The sequence below is a fragment of the Lathyrus oleraceus genome, chromosome 5 (assembly GCF_024323335.1).
Source record: "Lathyrus oleraceus cultivar Zhongwan6 chromosome 5, CAAS_Psat_ZW6_1.0, whole genome shotgun sequence".
In the NCBI taxonomy this organism is placed as follows: domain Eukaryota; kingdom Viridiplantae; phylum Streptophyta; class Magnoliopsida; order Fabales; family Fabaceae; genus Lathyrus; species Lathyrus oleraceus.
The window spans coordinates 49,653,997-49,665,799 of record NC_066583.1 but is presented as its reverse complement, the minus strand read 5'-3'; the positions used below and the strand labels follow the sequence as shown (position 1 = coordinate 49,665,799).

Sequence of the window (11,803 nt, the reverse complement as noted above, 5' to 3'; positions counted from 1 at the left end):
AGGTGCGCTGTCTATTCCAGTTTTTGGCGTAGTGAGCACCCGATGACAAAAACTCTAAAAGTTACACATTATTTACCTATCAAAATATTTTCTACCACTTCCATTCGCACATGTGTTCACGAGTTGAAACGATACAGAAATGCAATTGAGATGAAGAAAGACAAAGAATAAGGAATGATATGCAATAATAAAAACTAAAAAGATACGCAATTTAGAGTTTCTATTTTGATCTCACCAATTGTGATTTTCATATTTTTTAATTTTCAATTTATTTATATTTAATTAGAGAAATACTTGAATAAAAACACACTTAAATCCATATTCTTAAAAGTATCCTATAAAAAGAGAGAGAAAATTTTAATTTTATTTTTAAATTAATAAAAAATTATAATAGACAATGTTACGATTGTTTCTATAAAAAAATTTCCTTTTAAATAACTAAGTTGTAATTTTGATTATTATTTTATTAAACAATGCAACATCATGACTTTCATGCCAATTCATAGTGCAACATCATCATCATCGTTTAAAGGTGTCAAAATACAGCATTATCCTATGTGAGGTGTAGTGAAAACGTTTATCACAATTTTCAACAGAATCACAACCTGGTCTTACGCGATGCCCTTGTCCTCAGGAAACGCTCACAAAGTTCATGCAAACAAGGTAAACATGGACACCCAATCCCAAAACATCACCACATTTCTGAACAATGCCGAATCCCGACTCTTCCCGTCAACCCCACCGCTCCAAAACTCGTCCCTCATCTTCATCGGTTCGATCCAAGCCTCGCCCTAAAGACAGAGTTCCGCTCACCAAGCTACTCCGAGTAGCGTCAGTTGCCGGTGGGATTCAGTTCGGATGGGCTTTGCAGTTATCTCTTCTAACGCCCTATGTTCAGCAGCTCGGAATCCCGCATGCGTGGGCCAGTATTATATGGCTCTGCGGCCCGCTTTCGGGGCTTATCGTTCAGCCGTTGGTTGGCCATTTGAGTGATCGCTGCACCAGTCGATTCGGCCGGAGGAGACCGTTTATCTTAGGCGGAGCTATTTCGATTGCTTTGTCTGTTCTCATCATTGGTCACGCTGCGGATTTGGGATGGAAGTTTGGTGATACCAAGGAACATCGGCGGTCCGCCGTCGCCTTTTTCGTGTTCGGGTTTTGGATTTTGGATGTTGCTAATAATGTCACTCAAGGTCCTTGTAGAGCATTGCTCGGTGATCTCACCGGTAAATTTCTCATCTCTATCAATATGATATTAGGAATAGTTTTATTTTGTTGCTGCTGCTGAGGCTGAAATTGTGTGTTTTTCTTTCTTTTTATGATCAAATGCTAATTCAGTAATGTGAATTGTCCATTTCTTTTGTGTGGTATTGTAGCTCTGGATGTTAAGTAGTTCTATGTTTCTGTCATTGTTGTGAGATGCTAGGGTTAGGTTGGTACTTATCTGCAATCTCGACGAGTGCATGGCGATGATTGCTGAATCTTGTGTTTGCGACTGCGTGCATGCCTATTCCGTATTCACCTTGCACGTCTCTCTGTTACAATGTGATTTACGTTTATTTGTCTAAACTACAGCCACTGTGATAAGCGTGAATGCTTATTATTTATGATTAAGTATTTTAGAACATGGTTCGTTTTCAATTGAGCTTACAAGTTACAGTAGAACTGGTTCAGATTGTAATTGGAAAGGATTTAGTTTATTGACAAACCTTAATCACAATCCACCTTGACTTGAAACTCCTATTTTAGAAAGTGCTAAATACAGAGGTTTTGACAAGCACATAATTTTTGTCATTATCAAACATGCTGTAGTCTGTTATCCGTGGATATTATCATTTCATTCATTTCAAGGAGAAAATTTAGAACCCTTTTTGATAATCTCTTAAATATATGAGGAGTGTCATCATAGTCATGATGAGTACATGGTGTCTAAATAGATAATTTTTGTATGGGTTTAATGGTGATGCACTGACGGTGTAAAAAAGTTTTACACAGTCATCCAATAAGAATATAACATTTTGCCATGTCATACAAGTATTTTGAAATTTCCAGTCTGACTTGGCGGGATGCATGGTCGTCATTGGTTGACAGTGTAAAATAAATTTACACTGTCAGTGCATCACCCCTTTTCTCTTTTTGTATTATATGACATGTTTGTTAGACAGTATGAAAGGATTATATTGCATAACAAATTTTTATATGTATTTTGGATAAAATGATCCCAACCAGAAGCTAGGATATAATCAGAGTAGTAAAAAATAAATATGTTCTACATCGGCTGTCACCAGATTGTCTTCATATGCAGCTGAATGCAGTTTTAGGTTAAATTTAAATGACTTAGTAATCATCTTTATTTTAATTATCTTCCCTACATTTTTTTTTGCAAAGGTGGCCTTAAATGTCTGGATAGATCTCCTAAAAATAGAAAAAGAAACACTGAGAGTTTGTGTGAACTATAAGTCTTTTGAAAAATGAAAATAACTTGGCTGTCAAAAGCAAACTACACATTGACATCGAGAAAGTCAATATTTTAGTTCTTGAAATTGCAAGGTTTGGACAATTTAGTCCCTCAAATTGTAAAATAGCAATTTAGTCACCAAGTTTAAAGAATGTCGTTCAATTTAGTCATTTCCCTGAGTTTAGCAGCACTATTTCAAAGATTTTATATTTATCTTGATGCAACAAGAGACTATTCAAGATAAATATGTATGTCTTTCATTGGTTTGGATAGAGGTTTTTTAAAATATGTTTTTGGGAGAAGACTAAGTTGATTGATGTTTTTTTAGTTTAAGGAGCTAAATTGTCATTTTGCAAATATGAGGGATTAAATTGTCTGACCTGTACGATTGCAAAGACTAAAATGCTGATTTACTCCATTGGCATTCTTCATGTTTTATTTATCTATCTTTTTCTTCTTTGGAATGCAAGGTAAGGATCATCGAAGGACACGAGTCGCAAATGCTTATTTTTCCCTATTTATGGCTATCGGTAACATTCTTGGATATGCAACTGGATCATACAGTGGTTGGTACAGGGTCTTTCCTTTCACACTTACCCCTGCATGCAATATTAGTTGTGCAAATCTCAAGTCTGCTTTCTTTCTGGACATTGTTTTCATGCTCATCACCACCTATATCAGTATCACGTCAGCTAATGAAGTGCCTCTTGGGTCAAGTGGGGAACCCGATGCTGAAGCAGAAGGGGAGTCAGGTGGTAGTGCGGAAGAAGCTTTTTTATGGGAACTATTTGGGACATTCAAATATTTTTCAAAGCCTATATGGATAGTATTGTCTGTTACTGCTCTAACATGGGTTGGATGGTTCCCATTTCTTCTATTCGATACTGATTGGATGGGCCGAGAAATTTATGGCGGTGAGCCAAATGAAGGCACTAATTATGATTCCGGAGTTAGAATGGGGGCACTTGGTTTATTGCTTAATTCAGTTGTTCTTGGAGTAACATCATTACTCATGGAGAAGCTATGCAGGAAGCGGGGGGCTGGGTTTGTGTGGGGAATCGCAAATATCCTAATGGCAGTCTGCTTTATAGCAATGCTTGTTTTAACCTATGTGGCAAATGACATTGGTTATTTAGGAAAAGATCTACCACCCACTAGCATCGTGATAGCTGCACTGACAATCTTTACCGTTCTCGGGTTTCCATTGGCAGTAAGTTGCTTTCTCTACTGCTTAAAGCATACTATTTGTGCACTGTCTTTTATGTTCCTTAAAACCAACATCAGTCCTTTATGCATACGTTGAAGAATATGTGTGTATTGAGAACCCAATATTTAATTTAATCTGACTTCCTAATTGTTTCAGATAACTTACCGTGTTCCATGTGCCTTAATTTCCACACATCAGTCCTTTATGCATACGTTGAAGAATATGTGTGTATTGAGAACCCAATATTTAATTTAATCTGACTTCCTAATTGTTTCAGATCACTTACAGTGTTCCATATGCCTTAATTTCCACACATATTCAGCCATTGGGGCTCGGCCAAGGTGAGCAGGATTGATACCTTATGATTCTTTCGTGGAAATATATGATTTTACAAATGTATTTATATTAATTGTTGGCACTTTCAGGATTGTCAATGGGAGTTCTAAATCTTGCAATAGTGTTCCCACAGGTATTGCCTCTTTCGAGTATCTGTTTTTTTAATGGTTAAATTATTCACCCCTAGACGGAAATCCAAATGAAGATATATGGAATTGTTTAGCACTTTCAATAGTTGTTAAGTGAACCAGTTTAACTTCAATTCTAAAAACAACATATCCGTTGAATTGTTTAGCATTCCCAATATTTGTTCAAGACTTCAAGTGAACCAATTTGTCATTGTCTTAAATAATCAAAACATATTATCTTGAGTTCAATGTGACAAATGGTCCCGGGTCTTGAGGTGACCACTCACAATTTCATCACAGGATAAAGAATTATAATTTGAATAATCAATTAATTGATGTTGATACATGTTGTATTCTAAACTTCTAAAACTTTTAGTGGCACGAGGCAACAAGATTATAGTCTGCAATCATGTACTATCACTATGAAATGGCCAAAATCCAAGCATGAAAACTTGACTTTTTGATCGCTCTCAATGGGTTTCTCTAAATAAAATTATCAGCACAGTGGTTTTCATGCCGGGCCAAATTTCTATGACTTTCGGGACGCGTTGTGAATAAGAAACATGAAAATCAACACAGGAATAGTTACAGAAAAATCTAGAGCGTCTCATTATGATTGAAGTGTCGTGTCATTTCTGGTACAATTGTCCAGTAAGGGTCTCACAGACATAACTCCTCCGTTTTAAAAGTATCCATGTTTAGTGGTTTTGACATTTGATTCACCCAACTCGTTCATGCTTTTATATTTTCATTGCATGACTATTATAATCTGCTCAATGTTGTGATTAGAGAATAAAGATTACTGGATAGAAGAGAGGAACACAAATACAACAATAGGACTGTTTGTTAAATATTATTCAAAAATCACTTTTGATGCTTTAGTTATGTTTGTGTTTAAGGTTTTTAGAAAAAATGTTATTTTTATGTTACAAATGAAATAGCTGTTTTGATTAGCTTTCGAAGAAAAAAAATCCTTTTTAATAGAAGAGAGACAAAACACAATATATGGTGACTATGCCTTTTCAGCCATATTGATGAAAAACTAATTTAATATGCAGAGTTTTTCGACTTGAATGCTTTTTCAATTATAATTTATTTTTTAATTTATTCATATCAAAAAAGATTTTTTAAAAATCTTAAACAAACAGGCCCAATAAATCCCCTTCAACAAAAGCACAGAAACAAAAAATCTCCCTAAAAAAAACAATAAAGGTTACAGTCTTTGCATATCTCTAGAGTAGATTTTGTTAAAGAAACAATGGCCTGACAAAAACCCCCTTCAACAAAAGCACAAAAACAAAAAATCTCCCAAACAAAACAATAAAGGTTACAATCTTTGCATATCTGTAGAGAAGATTTTGTTAAAGAAACCATGGCCTGGCACTTGAGGTGTAGAGTCATGGAGAAATTCTTATCACATAAAAGATTTAAGGATAAGAAAGAACACTCAAGAAGAGTATAGGCATTATACTCCAGAGGAATACACCTTAAAAAGAAAATTTAGCACAACTCAAAGAAATTATTATATCTTGCCGATGCTTTCTCTTATAGAAGTTATCTTATGTTTAACAAGTTTAATACTGCAGGATTTGTATTTGTATTTGTATTAGTTAAAGAGTTTATATATTTTCATATTTGAAACAGATGATAGTGTCCTTAGGAAGTGGACCATGGGATCAGTTATTTGGCGGAGGAAACTCTCCGGCGTTTGCTGTGGCAGCTATTGCAGCTCTTGTCAGTGGAGGCATAGCTGTCTTTGCTATTCCCCGAACTGGTTCTCAAAAGCCTAGAAACCCAGTATGAGGTATCATGTTCGATCTGCTTTTGCCACCGATTTCTTTTGAAGATGGATTATGAAATTGAACAGGTAGAAATAATTTGTATATAATCATGTTTACAGTTTAACTTCTATTATTAGTTGTTTTTCTATCAAGTTTTCCTTTCCCTTAGAACTTCCTCCCCATTTTCTTTCTAATACGAATGACTGAATACGTTGATGCATTTTCATATGATTGGTCATTATTTAAAGCCAATGACCTAAATTTAGAGTGCTATTATTTTCTGAAGTTTTGGAAACTTTTCCTTGTTTTCTTCTTGGTAATCCTGATGAGTGAGTGGTCTGTTTAAAACAGTGAGAATATATGTTTTGTTATGCATGGGGGACCATGTACTGGATGTAAGAAAGAATGAATACTCTTGATGTATAAGGATTACGGAACAATGTAAAAGAAGCAATTCATATTGCACTACTTTTCCAAACATCCTGACAACTCAAATGTAATCATAAAAGCTGTCACCAAAATATTGATTAGATTATCTGAATTCAGTGGGGAATTTCTTCATTGTAAATCTGTCCCACTTGTGAAAGGTGTTTCTTTTAAAGATTAAATGTTGTGGGAAAGTACTTGGGGCATCTTCTATAGGTTCCAAATTTACTTAGGCAACATCCTTTCCAATCATACGAGTTGCTGCTGATTGGGAATTATTCCATTCCACATGAAAAGTTCTTAGTTTGAGGCAATGCTGTGCATCGGTGCATCAGAATTTGTTTGTATTAGTTTCATTAATGCACGCTTAGTGGCCATTAGTGAGTATGTTAATTGTGCTGATCGAAACCTTAATTTAAATGTAACTATATACTCCAGAGACTAATCTCTCGAGATAACCAATTTAAGGGGCTTTTGTTGGTGGTTTATAAGGGTCATTTAATGTGTACATTTAATTCGTTTTGCTTCTTTTGAATCATGAAATGAATTCTCTTGTTAAGTACATTTCACTTTTCATGAATGTCTGATTTGCTTTCAATTCTTCTCGTACAATTCCTGTTTCTAAGACTCGTAGCATTAAAAAAATACCAACCTTTATATCATCATTTGTCCTAACTAGTAGTGATCCAATTTTCGAACCATGTCCCAGCTTCACAACTGGAATTTGCTAGTTTGGTTAGCCTGCAAAACTAGCAAACTTTGCAGGTTAATTATAGTCTACGATTCATTAGCGTTAACCACTGATAAGATGATTAAATGTACATAAGTGTACAACGCTTACACTGCCATTGTTTATTTAGCTTGTTTATAAAATCCAGACTATTAAGTTTTAGATGCTAAATACTCATCTGAATTTTTCTGTTGTATGATGCAGATTTTACTACTTTCTCATGTCAATGGAGAAAATCTCTTTTCTGGCGGAAGCATCCAACCTCATTTTAGCTGTGGAAAAGATTTAGCTGGAGGGTACACAATAAGCGAATCTGTGGGAGCTACCAGAGGAGCATTATTGTTGCTAGTGCCAATTTTTACCGTCTTTTCTGCAATAGGATGACCTGTTTTAAGATACATTATATATTTGACAAATATACTTTTTTTAGATAGACCACCACAGTAAATCCGAACTCCATGATTACATGATCTCGAGTTTTTATCTGTTTATAAAAAAAATTGAATCAAATCCTTTGGGTGGGATATATCTGGAACATCCTGAGCAGCATTTCGAGACGGGTTATTTTCGAATTGATATAGTAGTATTATTAATCCATTCATTGGAACAAGAGTTTGTTTAAAAATTGTCCATTGTCAGAACTTGTGATGCTCTGGTTTATTTTCAGAGCATTGGGTTCCCCTGTATGATACATATCTTTCATTTACATCAAGTGCATGAGCTAGAATACAAAGCAATGGAATCTGACATAGGTTGGCCATATGTTTCAGAGTATTTTAATTAACTTTTCTAATAATCAATTAAAGATGCAAGTAATGAATGAATATCTCTAATGTTTCATATCTCCCATCTGTCTCTTGTCCATACGGCCAACTACCATCATTCTCCATTAACTGTTAACACCATCACAGGTGGTCCCTGTCCCTCCCTCCATGATATATACCACCAACACCTACCTCCATAATCCATATACATATCCACCAAATCAAATTAGATAAACTTTATAATACTCTTATTATTACATCTGAGGATGAAACATTCACTCACCAAGAGTGTGGTGGGGCCTACACTAGATTGGAAAGAAAAGTTGCTTCCTCTGTTGTAGCCAAGGGAATGTTTGTGTGTTTGACACGGTCCGTCTATTTTTAGACTCTAGTTGCGTTTGGAATTTGGAATCAAACATAACATGCATGTGTTGCTTAAACAACATGCAATGCCAAACCTATTTTTTCTACAACCTACCACATACGTATCTGTCTCTATGTTTTACATGTTTTAAAAACCACTATTATCCACATTAATTAATAACCATGCGAGATTAAACCAACCAACGAACCCACTAGTTTGCTTTGGGCCATCACTGTCAAATCAAAACTCTGTTATTGATTTGACCGCTAAAAAAAACCATTAAACCGAATAAATCCATCCAACTTAAACATAAATAAAAAAAGAGAGTATAATATTAATATAACACTCTTTCAATTTTGAGAGAAAGCTAAAGTCGGTTGCCTCCCATTAACCTCCACAAGCCATTTCTTTCATTTAGCCTAATCTTTCTATATATATTTCACTTATATTCTTGATCAAATAACTTAAATTCTACCTATTTAAATATTAAAAAAATTTATAATATTATCTCAAAATGGGTTGGTGGTAAATGAAAGGTAAGGTAAATAATTTAGTGTTACTTTTGAGAGACAAAATGTGTTGGTATAAGAGAAAAATAAAATGTCCCTTGTAACTAGTACACTATAAATTTTAGCATTTTGTTCCATTTATGACACGTTACAATTGTAGGTCCCAAAAACCTTTCATTCATGCATAAAAACACACTCCCACCTTCATCTTCTTCCTCCCATCCCATACACAAACACACAAACCATCCTCACCATTCTCTCTCTCTCTCTCTCTCTCTCTCTCAAAAACCTTCTGCATCCCCCCCTCTCTCTCTCTCTAACTTGTGTACATATCCAGCACTAACTAGCTAGTGATGTGTAATCCCATTCCCAAACCATCCTCAACATCTCCATTTCTGTCTCCCACACAAACTCACCTTATAAGTCCAAACCCAAAGCCACTCATAGATTGTCTCTCTCATGATGAACTTCACCACCCAAATGAACTTCAAAGATGGCCAACTCCAAATGAGGTAGTATAATCAAATAGAACAAAAATAATAATCACTTATATTAAATGAAGTTGGTAGCTAGTTGCTATCATCACTCTTTAGTCACAATCACATGCCACTTTCATGATTAACAAACAAACATATATTAATCATTTCTCTTTTTTTCTTTTCTGCATTCATATTTCAGGTGATAGAAGAAATGAAAGCCATAGGTAAAATATCAGTTCCAACTGCAATAACTGGTTTACTCTTATATTCAAGAGCTATGATCTCTATGCTTTTCCTCGGATATCTCGGCGAGACTCAGCTTGCAGGAGGCTCTCTCTCTATAGGTTTCGCAAACATCACCGGCTACTCTATCATCTCCGGTTTAGCCATGGGAATGGAACCTATTTGTGGACAAGCTTATGGAGCTAAACAATGGAAGATACTCGGTTTAACTCTTCAAAAAACAACACTTTTGCTTCTCTCTACTTCAATCCCCATTTCATATCTATGGCTTAACATGAAAAATATTCTCTTGTTATGTGGTCAAGACCAAGAGATTTCATCCACAGCACAAACTTTCATCCTGTTTTCTTTACCGGATCTTTTCTTTCTGTCCTTTCTTCATCCTCTTCGTATTTACCTAAGAACGCAAAACATAACGTTACCATTAACGTATTGCTCCGCTGTATCTGTGATTCTTCATGTTCCTTTGAATTTCGTTCTCGTGGTTTATTTCAAAATGGGTGTTGCGGGGGTGGCGATAGCAATGATTTGGTTTAATCTTAACCTTTTGATTTTTCTTTCGTCTTTTGTTTTTTTCTCGGGTGTATATAAAGACTCATGGGTGTTTCCTAGTATGGAATGTCTCCAAGGTTGGTCTTCGTTACTTAAACTTTCGATTCCGTCGTGTGTTTCTGTCTGTTTAGAATGGTGGTGGTATGAACTCATGATAATTTTGTGTGGACTTTTGGTCAACCCAAAGTCAACGATTTCTTCCATGGGTATTCTTATTCAAACAACGTCGTTGGTTTATGTTTTTCCTTCTTCTCTTAGTCTTGGTGTTTCAACTAGAGTTGGAAACTTGTTAGGTGAGAATTCTCCTTCAAAAGCACGTTTCTCTATGATAGTGTCCATGTTTTGTGGCTTTGGTTTGGGAATTTTGGCTATGGTTTTTACTATTTTGATGAGAAATCAATGGGGGAGATTGTTTACAAACGATGAAGAGATTCTTAATCTAACGGCTATGGTTTTGCCAATTGTTGGGCTTTGTGAGATTGGAAACTGTCCACAAACAACAGGGTGTGGTGTTTTGAGGGGAAGTGCTAGGCCTACGGTGGGTGCAAATATCAATTTGGGTTCTTTCTATTTAGTGGGTATGCCCGTGGGTATTTTTCTTGGGTTTGTTGTGAAAATGGGCTTTGTTGGGCTTTGGTTTGGGTTGCTTGCGGCCCAAGGCTCTTGTGCTGTTCTCATGTTGTTTGTTCTTTGTAGAACGGATTGGAATAATCAAGTTGAAAGAGCTAAGAATCTCACAAAAACTACTATTTCTGATTCTGATTCTACGTTGTTACCAACATTCATCACAAAAAATGTACTGTCTCATGAAGACAAGAACATCAACAATCACTGTGGTTGTCTTGAAGAAACCATAGTAATCATAAACCATGATGACGACGAAGACGAAGACGACGATGATTATGTTACCAAGACATGTACACACTCACTTGAAACAGACCCACTACTACCAAACATGTTAACACTAAGTTAATTAATTAGTGACTAATTAATTAGTTAATTGTGTTTTTTTTCTTCTTGTAATGTATAACTTAACTTATTAATGTATGCTTGCATATATTACAAAAGAAGTGTTTATATTTCTGTTATTTTGTTCCGTCAAAAAAATTCAATGATATTAACTCATAAGCTTGAGTTTGAACTCATAATGAAATTTCATTTATGATTAATGGAAGAGAGAGAAGAAGATGCTGTTTAATCTCCACAGGACCATTCTTGAGAGAAGCATTGGGTTGTTGAGATGTCGGTTGATATTGAAGAAAAACAAAATGATTTTTTTTCTACCTAACTTTTATGTTGTTTGTTCCTTTCCATAAATGGAAACTTTTTGACTCTCTATAAATGGAAATACATTCTCTAACACACTTGGAATCACCAACTAAACCTACTTTTATTTTCAAGCACAAGCATCCTATTCTTATTCTTAGTTAATCTCTTTATTTAGAAGTAAATAATGAAGGGAAAATCTCGTGTATATCATTAACTATCCCAATCATAGTATGATAACGAAAGTTACACACATGATTGACTTCATTATTTATCACTAAATTTGAAGGGATCTTAAGTCTAATCACAGATTCTGTTAATCTTGTCGTACAATTTCGTAATCAAGTGCTTATTCTGTGATATAAACTAGCCTTGGCCTACCCTAGGAGGATGTGCCTCTCTCTCTCTCTATATATAATTAAAATCAAATATTTCAGTAATATGATAATTATGAATATATGATTGATATACACCGAAATATTAATAATTTATTTATTCAATATTATGTTATTTTTCATATATTGATTTATTTATAAAAAAGATCAACTTTCAAATGAACT

The 11,803-nt window shown here is 35.0% G+C and overlaps 2 protein-coding genes across 3 annotated transcripts; both read left to right on the top strand.

The window, feature by feature from the left end:
- Positions 1–475: 475 nt before the first annotated feature.
- On the top strand, positions 476–7,772 carry LOC127084803 (sucrose transport protein SUC4). Of its 2 annotated transcripts, none has more exons than XM_051025318.1 (6): positions 476–1,226; positions 2,929–3,668; positions 3,943–4,006; positions 4,091–4,134; positions 5,774–5,933; positions 7,271–7,772. In XM_051025318.1, exons 1-5 carry the CDS (start codon positions 710–712, stop codon positions 5,930–5,932), a joined length of 1,524 nt encoding a protein of 507 aa, XP_050881275.1. In that variant the 5' UTR covers positions 476–709; the 3' UTR covers position 5,933; positions 7,271–7,772. The 2 variants fall into 2 exon arrangements, 1 of the variants encoding a protein (XP_050881275.1); XR_007788798.1 differs by having other exon boundaries at positions 477–1,226; positions 5,774–5,996.
- Positions 7,773–8,933: 1,161 nt separating this feature from the next.
- On the top strand, positions 8,934–11,017 carry LOC127084802 (protein DETOXIFICATION 48). The gene is made up of 2 exons (XM_051025316.1): positions 8,934–9,215; positions 9,382–11,017. Exons 1-2 carry the CDS (start codon positions 9,057–9,059, stop codon positions 10,948–10,950), a joined length of 1,728 nt encoding a protein of 575 aa, XP_050881273.1. The 5' UTR covers positions 8,934–9,056; the 3' UTR covers positions 10,951–11,017.
- The last annotated feature ends 786 nt before the right edge of the window (positions 11,018–11,803 follow it).